The following is a 20,195-nucleotide window of genomic DNA, read 5'->3' as shown; positions in this document are numbered from 1 at the left end:
GACCAGCCCTTACCATATACCAAAACTCTGTCTCTAGAAAAAAAAACTTTTTAATTCGCCAGGCATGTACTTGCCTGTAGTCCCAGCTACTGTTGAGACTGAGGCAGAGTGATCACTTGAGCCCAGGAGTTCAAGGCTGCAGTGAGCCATGATAGTGCGACTGCTACTCTGGCCTAGGCATCAGAGTAAGACCTCATCTCTTAAAAAAAAGTTAAACATGCATTTTCCTGGAAAGGGAATCTGTATTCATCAGATTCTCAGTGGGACCTATTAATCAAAAAATTTTAAGAATCACCATTTACATCATTCTATTTGGGAAGAAGAATCTGTCTATTCTTTTTATCAAGCCATATTTTTATCTAAAAGAAACCTCCAAAGGATGAAATACAATCACTAGACTTTCTTGCCTTGAATATCTCTGCATGTAGTATTTTGTCATTGTCTCAAGTAATCTGCTTTGGAAGGTGACACTTAACCCCAACTGGCCATACAGCTCCTCCCTGCTGCATTTTGAAAGTTGGTCTGAAAGAAAATATTAATAAAAGAGACATGATCTCCAGTCTTCAGTCTATAAACTCTTTGTGCACTGTCTATTAGTTGTGGTTCTTGGCTCTCAGAGGTGGTATGATGTGTGGTTAAGAACATAGCCTCTGGAACCATATTGCCTGAGTCCGAGCCACTCCTCCACTTACTAACAACGTGTCCTTAAGAAGTCACTTCACATTAACATTCCTGTGCCTCAGCTTTTTAACTATCAAATGAAAATAACAGTACCTGGTTGATAAGGTTTTATGAAGATTCAGTGGATTAATGTGGAGCAGTTAGGAAGCTATTATCTGTTCTGTAAACTCATGGGATTATCATAGGAAAGGAGAGTGGGTTATGGCAGCAGTGAGAAGTGTCTGTTTATGGGCGAGGACACAGAAAATGTGAAAAGTAGACACAGGAGGTCCAGGAGCACTGCTCTAGGACCCATCATAGAAGGGTCAGAGAGCCCTGCACAATGTCACTGTGTTACGGGTGTCTAAGGATAAGCCTAGACATGATATGATAAAGAGGAGGAGGAGGAGAACTGACTTGCTGAGCACTTACGATGTGCCCAGTACTGTGCTCGGAGCATTACAGACCTCTTTCCTCATGTAACCTCACAATAACTGTGAGATGGTGGTCTTGACCCTATTTTGAAGAGGGAACAAGCTCAAAGAGGTGAAATGATTTGCCTGAGTTCAACAGCTAGTAAAAAACAGAGCAGAGTTTTGGACCAAGACCTTTGACTCAAAAACCCCTGCTGTGTTTATGACAATGCAGTGTCTTCAAGGAAAGTATCATATATGACCAAGGCATTTTTTTTTTTTTTTTTTTCTTTCTGTAGAGACAAGGTCTTGCTGTGTTGCCCAGGCTGGTCTTGAACTTCTTGGCTCAAGCAGTCCTCCCGCCTCAGCCTACCGAAGTGTTGGGATTACAGGAGTGAGCCTCCATACCCAGCCTAAGGCGTTGCAATTAATAATGGCAATAATAATAACATTTTTAAAGTATTGGTGGATGCTAAGAGGGGTAAAGTCATATTTTTATAGTAAACTCAGCTCTCCAAAATACTCATTCTTCAAATGGTTCTTAGTGCTACTATTATATAGAAATGTGTCAGGAGCCGGAATTTAAGCAACACCTTATAAGTACATGCAGTGATTTAAGAAGGATCCTATGTATTCTACTTACTTGACATCTTCAAAATCCATTCTCTGCTCCTTCATCCTTCATCCCACTGCCTTTTCTTCCCTTCAGACCTTTGTTGTCTGTCACTTGGGTTATAAAACTACACCCTAGGCCGGGCGTGGTGGCTCATGCCTGTAATCCCAGCACTTTGGGAGACCGAGGCAAGCAGATCGTCTAAGGTCAGGAGTTCAAGACCAGCCTGACCAACATGGAGAAACCCCGTCTCTACTAAAAATACAAAATTAGCCAGGCGTGGTGGCGCATGCCTGAAATCCCAGCTACTCTGGAGGCTGGGGCAGAAGAATAACTTGAACCCTGGAGGCAGAGGTTGTCGTGAGCCGAGATCATGCCATCACACTCCAGCCTGGGCAACAAGAGTGAAACTTCATCTCAAAAAACAAAAAACTACACCCTGATTGATCTCCCTTTCTCCAGTCCCTTCTCTTACAGACCAGTTACCACACAACTGCCAAAAAGAGCTTTCTAAAACACCTGCTTCACTGTGTCACACCCTGCTTTGATCCTCTCAAAGGCTTGCTGTTGCCCTCCAATTAAAATCCAAACTCTTGGCTTGGATTTAAAACTCTGTCATCTGGCCCCTATCCCTCCCCATCTGTATCTCCAGCCATGCCCTGAACACACATCCTGAGCTACCTGCAGTTTCCTGAAAGTGGCAGTTCTCTGTCATCTCTGGCCTTGCACACTGTGTCCTCTGCCCTAATAGATTCCTACCATCCATCCATCCTTCACCTTCAGTTTATACATCACGTCCTTCAAGATGGTTTCTTGACCATTGCCACACCCTCCTCACACTCCTCGGGTTAGACACAGGAGTGCTGTGAGTCTTCAGACTTGTTGCTGCGCTTTTCATAGCACTGGATCACTCTGAACTGTAATTCTCAGCTTTGACACTCTTTCTCCCCTAACCCCCAGACTGGGACTCCCACAAAGGGCCTGAGTCACTTCATATTCTTGAAGCCTAGTAAAATGGCTAGTACATAAAAAGCACACAGTACATTTGGATTTATTAACTGAATTTATAAATAATGGCATCCATGTACTAATTAGACGGCCACTTCCATCTCTAGTGTCCAACTCGTGGGAACATTGAGAGGGCAGAGACCAGATCTTAATCATCTGTTTATTTCCAGCATCAGCCCAGGGTCTAGCACATAACAGTCACACACTCAATGGTTACTGAAGCCATTAATTAATTGGAGCTGAAGCAAAACCAACTGGAGCTGCTAAGGAAAGAAAAAGAGTAAAGGAATGGGTTTTGAGTACCTAGGTGAGCCCAGCACAATGCTAGGGTCTTAATATACTCTGCCCTCCCATGCCATCCTCAGAATTATTCTGTGAGGTTGATACTATTATTATCCTTACTTTACAGCTAAGAAACATTCAGAGAGATTGGGTCACTTGTCTCAGAGACACAGCTAGTAGGGAGAGGAGTTGGGCTTCTATTCTGGATCTATGCCCAAAGCTCATGCTTGCTTTTTTCCCCTCATTGATGAGGTCCCCATTCCTGAGATGCTTCAGTGGTGGAACTTCTAACACACAGAGAGTAGAGTATAATAAAAATCCTCACACACTCCCACCCCCCTTGCTTTCTAGGATACTGCACTGCCCTCACTGTCTTCTCACCTCCCTGAAAGATCCTTCTCTGTCTCTTTTGTAGGGTTTTCTGCCTGCCTATTAAATGTCAGCAGCTGCTGAGTTCCTTCCTCAGTTTGCTGCTCTTCTCTCAAACTCTCCTTAGATAAGAGGCAATTTGTACTTTGAGACTCCGCTCCAATTTTGTGTAAGGTCTAAACTCCGTGAGAGTAGGGTCAGTCTGACTTGTCTTATCCTCATCACATGTCTGACCCTGCGTAGGTGCTTGATAAGTACCTATTGATAATATAGTGAACACTTATATCATTTATATCATGTTTATTGTATGCCAGTCACTATGAGATTTATTTGTATTAACTCATTCACTCCTCACAACAACCTTATAAAGAAGGAGCTATTATCCTCACCTTATTTGTGAGCAAAATGAGGCACAAGTGGTAATTTGCCCACATTCACAAAGCTAGTAAACCAAATAGCCAGGGTTCAAGCACAGGCAATTTGGCTCCAGAGTTCAGGCTAGTACTATACTTCGCTATTTCTCCAGGAAGGCTCCTGAACCCCCAGGACAAGTCAAAGGCCTCTTCTAGTCCCTTTCTTTGCCCCTAGCAGAGCAGTTATCACATTATTGTGATTATTTGTACAGAAGTCTCCCTCTCTGGACCCTGACAGGTCCATCTTCACGGGACCTGACACAGGGCACAGAAGTAAGTGTTACATGAATGAATGAACTCCAAAACTACCCTATGAGGTGGATCATACCGTACCTGTTTCATACATTGATAAACTGAGGCTTAGAGTAGTTAAGTCATTTGCCCAAAGTCTTATAACTACTATATGACATATCCATGACCCATGAGTGAGCCTGTCTATCTCCAAAGCAAATATTTTTCCCACCATGCATTTCTGGCAAACCAGCATTTAAATACTAAAGTACCTTTGCCTTATGGAGAGCAGGTTAGCTTTGACTCATCCATTCAGTGTTGAGGTCTTTAGTTAAACACTGGATCCTCAGCTTCTACCTTTGACCCAGAACTTCCAAGCTGGAGGGGGTTGGGGCCACCAATTTCAGGGTGGTGCTGAAAGAGTTCCAGGAGCTGTGGGAACCCAGAGGAGGCCCCCAGTCTGGGCTTCAGAAAGGATTCTGGGGATTAGTAAACCCCATCTGGGAACCTGGTAATCTGAGATCCCGGAATTAGAAAAAGGAGGCATCCTACAGGATCAGAATGGAGCTTGCCCTTCTGGGAGAAGATCTCCAGACTCCTGGAAATGTTACCTGCTTTACACACTGGTAACATTTGTATAGGACTTCTGAGGAGACAACAAGGAGAGTCTTACTGAAACTTCTCTGATTTGGGGGTCAGGTGGGCAGTCGGGAGCTTTTGTATATTTCCAGAGATGGGCACCAAGGGCTCAGCTGAGCATCTCACACAAGAATCATAATCTTCCTGTGTCTGCTTGTCTCATTTCAGATCATTTCCAGATGCAGTAGGTCTACCTTTCCTCATTCTATAGATGGAGAAACAGGCTTAGAGCAGTGAAGTGACTTGCCACGGCCTCCATTTTGGCATGCCTTTAACCAAAGCAAGCATCAGTGAAGAACTAGTTTGTGCAGCTATCACTTGCACGCCTTGGTTTCTTCCAACTGTGCATCTTATGCATCTTTTACATGTTGCAGGGGCTCAGAGAGAAGAACACATTCTCTGCAATAAAAGTGGTACTGTGTTATGGGGGCATGGAGCCCAGCCACTGCCTTTGGGGAGCCCCACTAGGAACCAGCAGTGCCAGCGTGTGCCCCAAAGAGTGGAGGTCCTGAGAAGAGATGAGGTCAAGGGCGGCAGGTGCACTTCCCATAGAGGCTTGGGGCAGGCCTGGGGCTATGCTTCTCCCTATTTACTGGGGCAGTACCACTTTGTGCCATATGGCAAACACCTTCCGGTTAATGGAGCCTCTGGAGAGGGTGGTAGGTGGAGTGGATAAAGTGACCTAGGGAAGGAGATGGCCCAGAATCTCTCTGGGATTTTGAGCATCCCAGGCCAGTGAAGAGTCTGGGCCATGCAAATCTTCCAGAATTCTCGTTCTGAAGGGAGTTTTAAGATTAGGGTTCAAAATCAGAAGCACCTGAGTAGGCACCTCCTGTTGCCGGCTCCCAGCTCCCCAGTCTTCCTTCTCATGAAGGCAGAAGGGTGCTGAGAAGGGAACTGTTCCTCTCCGGACTGAAGGCAGAGAGGGATTCACTCATTCAGTAACTGCCTAATAAATTATAGTATCCAGCACTTATTGAACGTTTACTATATGTCAGGCACTGAGAAGGACTTTACATGAATTGCATTATTGAGTCCTCACAATGATCCAATGAAAGTTTTACTTTTACCCCCATGAAATGTGAGGGGTGGGGAAAGAAGTCCGAGTAGAAGGAAAGCCGCCAACAGGTGTGTGTGTGTGTGTGTGTGTGTGTGTGTGTGTGTGTGTGTGTGTGTGTATTAGGCTTCCCCCTCCCAGACCTGTTCCCCTTATCTCCAGTTTGGTGGGTGACCCGAAGGTTACAGGCTGGGAATAGGCTGGGAGTACCTGGCTGCCGAAGGTCACTCGCCGCACTACGGAGGGAGGGAGTCTAGACTCAAACCCAGGCTGACTCGGCCCAGGAACCAGCTCGAATGCCCCTCCTGTCTACAGTCTCCTTTCTCTACCTGTAGTGGCCTGGCTGCGCTATCCTCCAGGCAGCCTGACTCTGGGGTGGCCGGGAGGCGAGCCCAGAGAGGGCTGGCGACTCGCTAACGGTCACACAGCGCGGTGGAAGCTCCGTATCTTGATGGCTCATCAGCCCCGGAGCCGATTCTCGGAATCGCTGTTTCAAGGGGTCCTCTTGGAAGATGGAAACCAGGAGAAGGATGGCACAAAGAAGACCACGTAGCCGGTGCACACCATCCGCAATGCCCCAGGAAGACCTACAAATCACTCTGTACATCCTCCTCCCTCCTCCTGGTCATTTCCGGGTCCTTTCAAACTCAGCTGGGTGGGAAAACTGTAAAAACTAACTTAAAAATTGTTAATGGGAGAGATGTCACAAAGGAGGCGGGTTCCAAGATAAATATACTATTATCAGTAACTTTCTTATGCTGCTGTCATAACCGGTTAGACGCTGTAATGGGTGAAAAGATTCCATTCACAATAGCTACATAAAATTCAGAGGGGAGAATATATGTTTAAGAAACAGAATTGTTGAGAAAAAATGACAGCAGTTACCAAGAGACATAAAAGTCATGATAACGTCACACCAAGTCCTAGATGGAATTGTCTCACATTGTGAAGATGCACAATCTCCCTCAAATTAATTTCTAAAGATACTTAAATCCTCCCCCCCAATATTTTTTACTTTTTTTTTTGGAAGTAACTTTAAAATTCCTAAAATATTTATTCAGAAGCCTGTATTTTGAAAATAGCCATGAGAATGTGGAAAAAAGAAAAATCAGAATGATGACTTGCCATCCCAAATACTACAGAACTACAATAATTAAAATAGTGAGGCTGGTGCAAGAGTAAACAGCTCCCTTGAAGAGAATATGCTGAGATCAACCTACAGCCACCTGAGAATTTGGTATATAGCATATGGTCAGTAGGGGAAATGGTTCATTGAAGAGGGCTGTGATAAATGGCTAATCATTGGAGAAAATTAAGCTACAAACCACACCTTCCATCAAAATTAATTTCCAATAAACTAAAGATAGAAATGTAAATAATGAAAAAAGAGATAATACAAATATAGGCCAATGCTTTTAGAAGGTTGGATTTGAGAAATCCTTACATATACAACTGTAAATATAATCAAATCCTTACATATACAAATCCTTACATATACAACTGTAAATATAATCTACAAAGAAAATATAAACTTTGGTCTACTTAAACGTTTTAAAACTCCAGTGTAACAATAGCAAGATAGCCACAAAAACGTGAGGAAACAGCACATGTTGCAAACAGAAGATACTGTTGTCTTTGATATATAAATTATGATTACAAATTAAGGAAAGTAGAAGCTCTATGGTTGAAAAATAAGCAAATGGTGTATAGAAATAATTTTTAAAACACCTCAACTGACCGACCCACGTAGGAAAAAGTAAGGAATAACTAAGGAAATGCAAATTATAACAATGATATACTATTTTTCTTGTTTGAATTGGCAAAGATTTAAAAGATCAGCAAGATGTCCCTCTATTGAGTGTGTTCATTGATACCTTTCCTGTGGGCTATTTGATAGCTATCAAAAGCCTTAAAAAATGTAAAAAGCCTCTGGCCAATCCACCTTATTTTTAGGAATTTATCCTAGGTAAATAATTAGGCAAATGCACAAAGGATGTTTGTGGTAGCAATATTTATTAGAGCAAAAACTGGAAACAAACAAAATACCTATTAACAGGGAAATAGCTAAAGAAAGATGGATCCATGCAATGGAACATTAAACAATCATTTTAAAAGGTTATGTAGGTAGATTAATATTAAAATCCTTATAATTGTAAACAAAAAACAAATACTATAAAGTATATTTTTATCAGTGTGGGTAGACAGGAAAAAAAACAGCAAAATTCACCAAATATATTTTGCTGAATTTTCTAAAATGTTTTATAAGACTTTTATTCTATTAGAACAAGCAATAACAGTGTTTCCCTTTGGGAAACCTAACCTCTCACATCAGAGGTCCCTTTCTTCGGGAAGCTTCCCCTCATCCTCCTTCCCCCATTCCCAAGATTAGACTTCTCACTGTGAGGTCACTGACAGGAGACTGTGTCCCCAGTTGGCTAACAAGTTCTATAAGGGCCCATTATGGTTGATTTGTCTCGGATCCACAGAGCTTAGCACATACTAGATGCTCAACAAATGCTGTTACATAAACGAATTAATAAATGAATGAATGAATGACTCCTACTTTCATGTTTCTGTGAACGATCAGTGAACTGAATGAAACCGAACCAAATGGAAGCTCCTAGGTCTGATCCTACCCACCTGGAATGGAAGGTGCGGAGAAAAAAACCTGAGAGTGAGAGTTGGATCTGGATTTCTGCCTTTTTCGAAGTTCGGCAGCACTCTGGCCCCAGGCAAGTTATGTCGCCTTGCTGAACTTTGGCTACCTTGTGTCTGAAACGTGGACCATAGCATCTTCCCCCACGGACTGCGTGGCAAGCAAGACAGCACACACCAAGTGTTTAGCGGAGTGGCTGTACTCAGTAGGCGCTCACAAATAGAAACAAATAGTGGGGCGGTGAACAGCACTCTCCACGCGTTTGTCTCAGGCTTAGATGCTCCCAACCAGAAAATCCTGAGAAGCCTGGCGACACTGGGCAGACGCCTCCCTTTCGCCTGCCCCGTAGACGCGAGGGCTTGATCCAAAGGAGGGCTGCAGCCGCTGGGGCTCGCCTCAGGGGCTCCTGCCGCTCACTCAGAGCCAGTGCCCTCTCCCCTCCACCTTCGGTTGGCTGTTCAGCCCGGCCTTTAGGTCCAGGGCCCGGGAAGAGGCTGAACACCAGCGGGTTCCCGGCCAACGGGTGTGGAGGGGTGCCTTGACCTGGCGTTGGATGAGGGTACTCCCGGGTTTGATTTTTGCTCTGTTACGCACTAATTGTGATATGTGGAACAAGTCATCTCACCTCTCCGAGTCTGTTTTCTCACCTGACAAGTGGAATAATCGGACCTGCCTCGCAGAGAGTGGTGCGACTTCAGTAAGCAACTGTAGAGAAATTGCTGGGCGCCTGGCCCTTAGCTGGAACAGCGCCTGAGAAACCCGGCGCCACCATAGGAGTTCTTTCTGGCTTCGAAATTATGCCCGGTCCCGGGTCCTGGCATAGATCCATGGCTATGACCATGGAAAATGACCATTTTAGCGGTATCAGAGGACGGGACAGGAAACCAAGCTGCGCGTCTCCCTGTTCACAGAGGGTGTGCGCGGCTGAGGGTCTTTAATCAGCGTGAATCATGAGTTGATCTGGAGGAAAATATGTCTACGTGTCTGTGTGTACACGTGCTTGTGTCCACATAGGAACAGGAGAGTCTGTGGTTGTGCGGGAAAACGCGTGTCGGGCAACCCGTGGAGACTCCTTCTCCCAAAGGCACGTTCCCCCTTTCTTCTGCGCCCCATTCCCAGGCGGAGAGTATCAGCCAAACTAACGGAATCCGGCACAGCCAGGGAAGGGGTGGGTGCGGGAGGGGCCATTCCGTCCCGGAGTCACCGGTTTGGGGATAATTACTTTTAATGTCAGAAAGATTTAGTTTAATATCATCTCTATTAGGCTGCCGGGAGGGTAATTAAACGGGACGCGTCGCAGCCGGCAAACAGATGGCGTCTGCTTGCTCCGAGGCCGCGGGCAAACAGCGCAAAAGTCAGTGCCTCCCCGGTCCCCCATCGCGCCCCTGGTTCTTCTACTCAGAGTTACACTACTCACCCTCGGCGCCCTTCCCCACGCCGTGCCTACAGCCGGCTCTACGCCCTAGGCCCTCAACCCCAGCCTCACCCCAGCGCAGTCCCTTTGGACGCCACCAGTGCCTGGGCGTGGGCGTGGGGGATGGGGCCAGGGGCGAATAGGGATGGGGTGGATTTTCTTGGCTGGGCCCTCTCACCCGGACCCCCAGCCCCTGGCACAGCAGAGGCGTCAGCAAATGATTCTGAGCTGAGTACGCGTGTGAATGTGTGAGGAAGACCCTCTGCTCTCAGCCACCTCATTTGTCCCGGAAGGCTGTGGCTTTTTCTGCCTGGGGCCCAACTGTAGAAGTAAGGCTGGGGCTCCGCGCATAAACCAGGGCATACGTGCGTGAGGATGTGCTCCTGTCGGCGTGTGCTGTCACCGATGTGGAAATCTGTGGGAGTCTGGGAGCGTCACACACCAAGTGGATGTCCCAGGATGGGGACATGCTTATGAGAACACTGTGAGGTCAAATTCACTGAAGGGGTCCCCTTAGGTTGGAGGGTAGTATCAGAGTTGAGCCTGGGCCCCGTGCTGCTCTCTGAATGCTGGCGTGAGAGTGTGTCCCATACTTTGCAGAGAGTGGTCGCACGCACGGGGGAGGGGGTGTGTCCAAGTGTGAAGCTACACTCAGGCTGGGGAGTGTGTAGACCCTGCCAACTCAACCTGAGCGTGCTCTTCTCGTGCTGACCGCTCAGTTGGGCCATGCCTTTCCTTTCCCCTTCGACCGACCCAATCCAAATCAGGAGGAACTGGCCCTGGAGTGGCCTGGGAAGCTGGGCAGAGGATTCCTGCCTGGTCAAAGTGTGGGTGAGATGACCTGGGGTTTATTTTGCCTCCCTCCGTAACACATTCACTCACATGAACACCCTAACCTCCAGGGAGTGGGAGAAAAGGCTGTGGGTCCCAGACCTGTGGAGATGTGAATGCCAGGAAAGAGGGGCAAGAGAAGAGAGAGGTTCCTCCACTAGGGGTGGGCGGATTCCCTCTGGTTGGGCTGTGTTAGATGCCAGGATGCTCCTCCTCCCACTCCTTAGAAAATGAAGTTCCTCACGCATCTGCGGGGCCGCCACGAGTCCTCGTGGTTACACCCTTGGCTTCTGCGGAATCCCCCGTCCGAAATGGGGAAATCTCACGGTGACCTGGCCTCAAGCGCTAAGGATACCTGGGCCACCGCCCCCCACAAAAGCTAGGCAGATTTATATCGTTTATTTCGTTTTCGGCTTAATATAATTTCCCGAAAACTTTGTCCAAAGGAGCTCTGGGAGGCACCTGACGGCCCCTGCGCGGAATCCGGTGGTGGTCGGCGCTCTTCCCGCAACCGCATGGCTGTCCTCCCCAGGTGCAGCCGGGGCTACTAGACGTACTTGGCCTCGGAACCTCCAGGTGTTGGAAGGTGGGGTCTGGGTCCTGCGCTCCTAGAGAACATATTATCCCTGAAGCACTCCCTTATCCTCGCTTCACGCGGGAGACCCTCACGGGGGCTGACACCCTTCTCTCGCCTAAACCCATTCACAGACTCCAGCAAGTGGCATTTTCTGGGAGCGAGTGACCAGGTTTTTATCGCTATCACAGACCTTGTTCGTGTCGGAGCGCCCTCGTGCCGGGGCCTGGTGAACTTTCTGGAAGCTCTCCGCCCGGTCTTCCAGCGCATCACCCCCACCCCCTTCTCCCTCCAGCCTCAGCCTCCGGGTGGGCTTCTTCCAAGGCTCTCCCGGGGCGCCGGGTTCTGCGGTCTTCGGGTGGGGGCCCGTTGGTCGCATCTTCTTTCTCCCACCCCCACCCCTGGGCTCAGAAGCGGATAGAGTGACAGGGCGCGGCCCAGTAGTCGTGCCAGGCGGGAGGGCTGCGTCCTGAGGCCGCGACGGCCCCGGCCGAATCTACGCGCCCAGATTCCCGCCGGCCTGGAGGTTCGAAAGAGCAGCACGGAGACGCACAGTCAAGCGTGGACGGAGAACGACAGGAACGCTCATTTTCCTCATTATTTAAACGAATTTTCTTTACTCTGAAGGAGAGAGAGAAAAGTAGAGAACAAAAACGAGAGTGATAGAACATTAGATATTAGAGGGAAAAACAGAATGAAAAGACAGAGATAGAGCTACAGGAACCGAGGGCGACCCGCCCGAGGGCCGCGGCATTAATTCCAGATGTTGCCTTTCAAAAAGGAAACAAAATCTGAAACCTGTTACCTCTTCTGCAGAACGAGCTGTTCCTCAGGGCCGTGACATCAGGACAGGATGAGAATAAGGCGAAAGTTAAAACTGAAAACTGTCCGCGGGGGCCTCCCAGCAATCACTTTGTCTCTTGCGGGGAAGGTCGGACAGACCGATGCGCGTCCTGAGTCTAAGAGAATCTGCGGAGACACAGAGGCCACTTTTTACTTTCGTTTAGAAAAGAAACAAAAAAAGGAGGGGGGCTGTTTGTTCATTTACAATAAAGACAAAAAGAATCCCACCACCAAGGAAAAGAAACCGAGATGCTGAAAAATGAGGAAAAGAAAGAGCAAAAGGGGCCGAGGGACGCGAAAGAGGCGCGGGAGAGGAAAGGCTCCGGGCGCGAGGGACGCGGCGGGCACCGGCAGGAAGCGCAATCTCATTTCTCTTCGCTTAGCTACTCTTTAAACACGAAAATATTCATAAACCACACTTACCCTCCAGGATGACTATCGTATCAGGACTTTTAAAATAAAATAACTGAACTTTAAAGGCGACAGGAGGAAAAAAACCAAAGCAGCCCTCAACTACCCCAAACTCGTCGGACTTGGGAGCGCGCCGAAACATAGCAGGAAGAAGGCAGGAAAAATCGTCCTGGCATTTATGCCTTGAACACCCTCCCTTCCTCACCCCCGCACCCCTGTCCCGCCCCCACCCCGACCGCTGTAATTGAATTGTCACCTGCCCCCCATCCCGCCCCAGGGCTCCAGGGCCACTTGGGAAGCTCAGCTTTGCCAAGCGCCCCCGGCCAGTGAGAGCAGCGCAGCCGAGTCGGCGCCCCAGAAGCCGAGGGGTTACACAGGTCTACGCAGAGGCGCACCGGACACGGTAATTAGGAGCAATTCACACGCTCTCGGGCGCACGGAAACTACTTGTCACGAAAGTTTCAACGCTCCTCCTCACCCACTTTTTTCCACTCCTTTCCTGGCGCGCCCCCTCCCCTCCCGGAGCACACAGTGGAGCTTTTGGAGTTTCGAATCTTTCGGACACTGTAGAATGCGGGGCTCCCCGGGCGCGGGCCCGGCCAATCAGAGTGCCGTCTGCCTCCCCTGGCCAATGGCAGGCGCCACATTGTTGTCCAATTCTGTCTAATGGAGCCCTAAGGAGCAACAATAGAGCGGGCGAGCCTCTCATTGAGAGTCTGGCAGTGCGGGGCAACTGGGCCCCGGCTGCGCGCAGCGTCCGGCGCGCTCAGCGAGGGGACCCTGCACTGCGAGAGTCAGGTTGCGGGTTCCAACCAGGCGGCCGGCAGGGGAGCCTCCGACCCGGATCTCTGAAGGGAGGGTTGGACTGCGCTAAGTTCTGAGCCGTCCGGAAGTTCGGACATGGTGACTGAAGGAGGGTGACGTGGTCAGATAAGGGGCCGGGGGCAAAGGGAAGAGGCCAAGAGCGCCAGCGTCGCCAGTGGAGCCGGGAGGCGCGTGCAGCGCCAGCGGAGGAGGAGGATCCCGGAGCCCAAGGCAGGTAGTTGAGAGCCGCAGGGACAGCAGGGGGTGGCGACCTGGTCTGCGGCCCCGGCTGAGGAGGCCTGGGCCCCGTGGGCTTAGGGACGGCGCGGCCCAAGGGGTCTGGGAGAGGAGGCAACGCTCATAGAGAGGAGGTCTGGGACTCTCGGACGGAGACACAAGGACTCTGTCCCGGGCTCTGGCAGGGACGAGGAACGCGGGAAGCAGAGGAGACTGCGGCAGAAGCGGGGAGCTGGGCCTGCTTGGGCCTTGTGGGGCTGCGGCGCGGGTGGGACTCTGCTGTCCGTTTATGGCCAGTTGCGAAGACGACTCCCCTGGCTTGGTGCGGCCCGCTGGGCCATCTGCGTCCTAGGACCCCAACTCTGAGATCAGGACGCAGGAGCCTGCGCTCGATCAGGGTCCCCTGGGACCCCAAGACGGGAGGGCGTGTCTGACGACTCTGTCCCTAAACCCGGAGGGGAGGGGAGGGCAGTGTGAGGTGGTGTTCGAGAAAGATCCCCCTCCCGAAATGCCTAACTTTCCGCAGGATACGTCTTCTACCCCGACTACTACTCCAAAGCTAAAAAATTGCACCGCAGGTTTTACCCAATACCCTTCCCCAGCCTTTGCCTGTGGAGTTTTTTACTTACACATTTCCCTCTCCTGGGCGCGGACCCTGGATCCCGGACACCCAGATCAGCTGCTTTTCGCTATTTTCCTTGTCCATGAAGCTCATCTTTGGGCTGGGTTTGCCTATACAGAAAGTTTCTTTGGCCGAATTTTTCTCTTTAATACTTCCCAGTCCTAAACTAAACTCCACATACATTTTCTCTCCCACTCTCTGGAGGCCCGCACCGTGGAATTTTTGGGGCTCACATTTTTACCGGTCCCAGAGCCACTGGGCCTAGCTTTGCCCGAATTGTTTCTTCGCCCCCACTCTACTTCCAAACGCTATTCTTTCTATTGCTGATTTTTCTCTCCAAAGCTTCTGCCCTCACCTGCATCAAAAATAAACAAACAAAAAGAAAAAAACTCGGGCCCAATCAACTCAGCTCTGCTCCTTCACATCTCTCTCCTCTTCACCTTTCCGCCAGACTGACCGTTTTGCTCCGGGTTTTCCTGTTTTGTCCTTGGCATCGGCCTAAGTTCTGGGCCAAAACTGTTGCTCTAATCCCAGTCCTGTCAAACGAACATTTTTCTCACCCCTCTCACCCCAATTAGGCTAAGCTTTGGGGTATCATCTTAACTTTTCCAAATCCTCATTACAGCCATCTGAATCAGTGACTTTCCCACTTTACATGTCTCTTTATTTTTTCCAGCAGAATCACTGATTCAGACAAAATCTTAACCCCAGTGTGTAAATCAGGTCTAAGAGCAGCAGTGGCTGGACTGGTGTGAAGGCGCTAGGGCTCACAAGGAGGTTCCGACTGTAACTCCTCCCAGCAATTCTGGCCCCGCTAGCCCAGCCTCCGTGGCCCAAATATCCCTCTCCAACTTGGGTTCCTCAAGGCTGCGCTTTGGCCTAGGGCACGGTGTGCTCCTCACCCGGTCTCTCCCCTCTCCCACCTTCTTTCCGGTCAGGTCCTGTCATGGAGCTGCGTTCGGAGCTGCCCAGCGTGCCCGGCGCGGCGACGGCAGCGGCGGCTACAGCGACGGGGCCGCCAGTGGCGTCGGTGGCGTCGGTGGCGGCCGCCGCGGCAGCGGCCGCATCGCTACCGGTAAGCGTTGCAGGCGGCTTGCTGCGGGGGCCGCCACTGTTACTGCGGGCAGCCGAGAAGTACCCGCGGACCCCCAAGTGCGCGCGCTGTCGCAACCATGGCGTGGTGTCTGCACTCAAGGGCCACAAACGCTACTGTCGCTGGAAGGACTGCCTGTGCGCCAAGTGCACGCTCATCGCGGAGCGCCAGCGTGTCATGGCGGCGCAGGTGGCGCTGCGCAGGCAGCAGGCGCAGGAGGAGAACGAGGCGCGCGAGTTGCAGCTGCTCTACGGTACTGCCGAGGGGCTGGCGCTGGCCGCAGCCAACGGCATCATCCCCCCGAGGCCCGCCTACGAGGTCTTCGGTTCAGTGTGCGCCGCCGACGGCGGGGGACCCGGAGCGGGAGCGCCCGCGGGGACCGGAGGCGGAGCAGCTGGCGCAGGCGGCTCAGGTGAGAGCGTGGCCAGGCCGCAGGTAGGGGCAGTAGGATCGTAGCTCTGGGGCGCCTGGCCCAGGGGCTTGTCTCCGTTCAGAAAGAGTGGAAACCCCGTGTCCAGTCGCCCCAACTGCTAGGGTTCACCGCTCGCCCAGCCTCGGGTAATGGAGCGTGGATACAGAAACTCTCCTTCCTCCCGCTTCTGGAGCATTTGCACTTTACCCCTTTCTCCCGCAGCCGGCCCAAACGAACACGCTTTAATTTTTTCACTCGCCTCTACTCAAAGGCAGGCAGGTCCCTGCTGCTTTGCTTCATCTTCTACCCAGGTGGAAACCTGCGCGTCTTCCTTCGCTCCGTGTTTCTCCACAGGCCCTTTCCCTCTACTCCTTCCCAACTCTCTTAAGGAATCCCTCCCCTCTTTTAACTAACACCCGCCCCATTGCTTTCCCTAGGAACTGAGACGCCCTAGTTTCTTTTCCCCTTCTCGCGTTCCTAATGCTCTCTGGACAACTGCTTGCTGCGCCCTCACTCCTTCTAGCTTCTGCCGCACCCTCCCTGGTTTCTCAGGTCTTTTTTCCTCTGTCTTTTCCTCTTCGCTTCCTACACCCTGCCTAGCCCCACCCTCTTTTTCTGGACCCCCGTGGCTTTTTGTGGGGAGGAAAGAAATGAGGCCAGGGCCATTGAGGGAAAGGAGGGATCCTCTCTCAACTTGGGAGGGAAGAACTTCTTAGGTCTCAATTTTGGAAAGGGTGGATTAGAAATAGGGGCTCTACTTCTGCCTGTAGAGAAGCTTGGGACCTCCTAGATAACCAAGGCGCTTTTCCTTACAGGCTACACTGCCAGGGCAGGCATCTTTTGTACAGTGGGCTCTTCTGTACAGCGTGGTATAGACAGAAGTTATGTTGTCTCTTGTTTGAACCGTGGACCTGGCCACTTCTCCAGGGCAGGGCAGGACTGGAAAGGAAGTTAAAGGTCGATGTGTTGGGGCACAGACGTTGGGGAAAGCAGCACTGAACATCGAGTTTACAGGGCACAGGTAGTTGGGGTTCTGAGGAGTACAGAAAGAGAGGGAGCCCTGGGGTCAGGGAAAGAGAGACAAGGCTGTAGGGGCTCAGAGCGGAAGGAATGCTAGAGCAAAAAGAAAGAGGAGCACTGGAGCCTAGTGAATAAGGGTTGTGGGGCTGAGGGAGAGGAAACTGAGATCCAAAGGGCTGAGGTGTTGTGACTGCTGTCTTCTAGCTAACCGCTCCTCACGACACGTTTTCTCCCCTCCCAGAGGCCAAGTTGCAGAAGTTTGACCTGTTTCCCAAGACGCTGCTTCAGGCAGGCCGCCCGGTCAGCCCGCAGCCGCCGCCGGTGAAGCCCTTATCACCCGACGGCGCGGACTCGGGGCCCGGGACGTCGTCCCCAGAGGTGCGGCCCGGCTCAGGCTCGGAGAACGGTGATGGCGAGTCCTTTTCGGGTTCGCCCCTAGCTCGGGCCTCCAAAGAGGCAGGTGGCAGCTGCCCAGGCAGCGCCGGCCCTGGCGGCGGCGGCGGCGGCGGCGAGGAGGACAGCCCGGGCTCCGCTAGCCCTCTGGGCTCTGAATCCGGTTCAGAGGCTGACAAAGAAGAGGGTGAGGCCGCGCCGGCGCCGGGGCTGGGCGGAGGCTCGGGTCCACGGCAGCGGACGCCGCTAGACATCTTGACACGCGTTTTCCCGGGCCACCGGCGAGGCGTCCTGGAGCTGGTGTTGCAGGGCTGCGGCGGCGACGTGGTGCAGGCCATCGAGCAGGTGCTGAACCACCACCGTGGGGGCCTGGCTGCCGGCCTGGGCCCTGCGGCGCCCCCGGATAAGGCCGCCGTGGGTGCTGCAGCAGCTGCAGACGATGCGTGGCCCGGCCGCGTCGACGCCGCCGCCACCGGGGGACCTGGGCTGCCCGCTCCGCTGCAGGCCGGGCCCGCCGCACCCCCACACCACAGACCCTTGCTGGCCGGCGCCATGGCGCCTGGAGCGCTGAGCTCGCTGAGCAGCCGCTCAGCCTTCTCGCCGCTGCAGCCCAACGCCAGTCACTTCGGTGCCGACGCGGGCGCCTACCCGCTGGGCGCGCCGCTCGGCCTCAGCCCGCTGCGCCTGGCCTATTCCGCGGCGGCAGCGCACAGTCGCGGTTTGGCCTTCATGGCTCCCTACTCCACTGCCGGCCTGGTGCCCACGCTCGGCTTCCGCCCGCCCATGGACTACGCCTTCAGCGATCTCATGCGTGACCGCTCGGCCGCCGCTGCTGCGGCGGTGCACAAGGAGCCGACCTATGGCGGCGGCCTGTACGGGCCTATGGTCAATGGCGCTCCGGAGAAGCAGTAGGGCAAGGGGCCTGGCAGCCGGCCGCTCCCCAAACAAGAATCCCAGTCCTGTCTCCGCGGGTCCCCGACCCCTCTTCGCTCAGCGCGCTCTCTGCGCCCTGGCTGGGGTCTTCTCACTCCAAGATGGTTTTTGAGTTTTGTTTAGGAGGGTGGGTGGGAAAGGCTGAGCAAAGGGGGAGCAGCTACAGACAGGTGAAGGTGTTCTCGGAGAGGGTACGCGGCCTGGGTTCTCATTTCCCACCTCTGGATCCCTCTTCCAGCCTCACCCAGGCCCCTTTCCAAAAGGCCGGGAATTCATGAGAATTCAGAGGCTGCGACAGCAGTGCAGGCTCCTGCGGCTCCTTAGCTGTGCTCATCCGGCTCTCAGTGGATGGCAGGATAATCCGAGAGTCTTTTCTGTGTCTCCCCATCCCCCACTTAAAAAAAATCTAAATATTCGCTCTAACAAATATAAATTTAGGATGTATAAATCTCTTGGCACTGAGTCGAGTCTTTGGGACACACATATATATCGATAAAATTGTGAAAAAAAAGGAAACAAGTTCTAAGGTGCACTTTCCTAGTTGCGTTATTTGTCGCTCTCTTTGTTGCTTACGCCGTTAAGCATGGGTTTCATTGGTGCAGTGTGTTTTTATATATGTATAAATCTATATATAATCTATACATATATATACAAGCCAGTGTATAATGTTATAAAATGGAATTCTAAGTTATTAATTGTAATCTGTAGGTGACCTTGATATTAACGTGAGAAACATTCAAAAACAAGCAAAAAAAAAGGACAAAATGAAAAAAAATTAGACTATACGTTCATTGTACTTATCAGGTTTATAGATTAAATATATTGGAAACTCTGGACGAATCCTGCCCACCTGCCCCTCTTGCCTGCGGCTGGTCTGTCCCTAAGGAGCCGTCAAGGTGCGCACTGAAGCAGGAACAGAGCGACGTGTGACTGAGCCAGAACCGCCCGCTCGCGGGCCCATTCTCGCCTCCCGGGACTCGCCAAACGCCCTGACTGAAGGGCTGGCAGCGGAGAACGCTGCTCCGGAGCAGCACTTTGTGCTTTCCTTTGCATAGATATGAGCTAGAAATAAATGTTATTTTCTAAGAAAACGACGCCGAATCCCGTCCCGCTCCTCGAGAAGCAGGGGGTCGGGGGGTCGCGGGAGAAGGTCTTGATTTCCCGCTCAGGCCGCCGCGCTAAGGAGACGCTTGACCGAGGTCCCGTGGGATCTCCGACCCTCGGGGCTACTGGGAGAGGAGACTTCCTGTGGTACCGGAGGACCTATCCCACCAGAGTGGCGCGGTGCTCTCAACTCCCGAAGGACCCGCGACCGCTGAGCAGCGGGAACCCAGTGTGTACCCCAGCTTGGGCACCCAGGCTGCGGAGGGGTCGCCTTGCCAGGGCTCTTAGTTTTTGGATCGCGGGCCGGAGTCGTCACAGGGATCTTGCAAGGCTGGGGGCCCAGTCCCCGCTCTTTCCCGGGTGCGGATTTGAATGTAACTCGGGTCGCACACTGCGCACTCCCCATCTCAGGTTTGGCACCACAGGCAGCGAAGGCGACAGCTGAGCAGGGTGGCTGCTACCATTCTCCTGACGAGGGCTACAGCCTGGGAGTTATGGGGTTCTGGGAGGTTGGGGGTGGCATGCTGCCTTCCTTGAAAAAGTGTAATCTGGGAGAGTGGCCGTGAGCACGCGACTTCGAGCCAGACCTCGTCTCTCACCCTTTTCACCTTCCCTCCTCACGCGGAGCTGAGCAAATTAGCCGCTCCTGGGCCGACCCTCTCCTTCAACCTCCAGTTCCTCCCGCTCCCCGCAGGGTGACTCCCCCGATCCAGGAAAAGAGTGACTCCTCCCCTCGGCTGGGTCCGGCGACATCCCAAGGTAAACTTCTGGGGCCGGCTCGAGTTCCGCCAGGCAGTGAAACTTAATAGCAGGACAAGAAAACGGTTTAATAAAGAAGGGCTTTAATGGGGAACTAATTTGATTGAGTTGCCTAATTCCACTTTAATTGGAAAGGGGGTTTGGCTGTCTGGTGATGAAGTGCGAGCGCGATGAGATGAAAGTGGGGGAGAAGGACCCAGAGAAGAAAGATGCCGGCAAAACCGATGGAGGAAAAGGGGACAAAAAAGGAAAAAAAAGAGCGAGAGAGGAGAGAGGAGAGGGAAGAGTTAGAAAGAAAAGAGGAAGGCGGGAGAAAGCGTGCGGCAGCTTCTGGGAGTGTAAACTTTCTTGCCCTTGGCCCCTGCGCCCCGTAAAGCCCCCGTGCGCTCCCCCTACCTCAGGTT

At 51.9% G+C, this 20,195-nt stretch overlaps 1 protein-coding gene across 2 annotated transcripts; it reads left to right on the top strand.

Moving 5' to 3' along the window:
• The first annotated feature begins 13,064 nt into the window (after positions 1 to 13,064).
• Positions 13,065 to 19,019, top strand: DMRTA2 (DMRT like family A2). Of its 2 annotated transcripts, XM_010356950.2 has the most exons (3): positions 13,065 to 13,449; positions 15,016 to 15,582; positions 16,844 to 19,019. In XM_010356950.2, exons 2-3 carry the CDS (start codon positions 15,024 to 15,026, stop codon positions 17,905 to 17,907), a joined length of 1,623 nt encoding a protein of 540 aa, XP_010355252.1. In that variant the 5' UTR covers positions 13,065 to 13,449; positions 15,016 to 15,023; the 3' UTR covers positions 17,908 to 19,019. The 2 variants fall into 2 exon arrangements, with proteins under 2 accessions (XP_010355252.1, XP_010355261.1); XM_010356959.2 differs by lacking the exon at positions 13,065 to 13,449 and having other exon boundaries at positions 14,929 to 15,582.
• Positions 19,020 to 20,195: the final 1,176 nt, after the last annotated feature.

This window comes from Rhinopithecus roxellana, chromosome 12 (genome assembly GCF_007565055.1).
Source record: "Rhinopithecus roxellana isolate Shanxi Qingling chromosome 12, ASM756505v1, whole genome shotgun sequence".
NCBI classification, from domain to species: domain Eukaryota; kingdom Metazoa; phylum Chordata; class Mammalia; order Primates; family Cercopithecidae; genus Rhinopithecus; species Rhinopithecus roxellana.
Note: the sequence above shows the minus strand (reverse complement) of the source record. Positions and strands in the feature narration are given on the sequence as shown.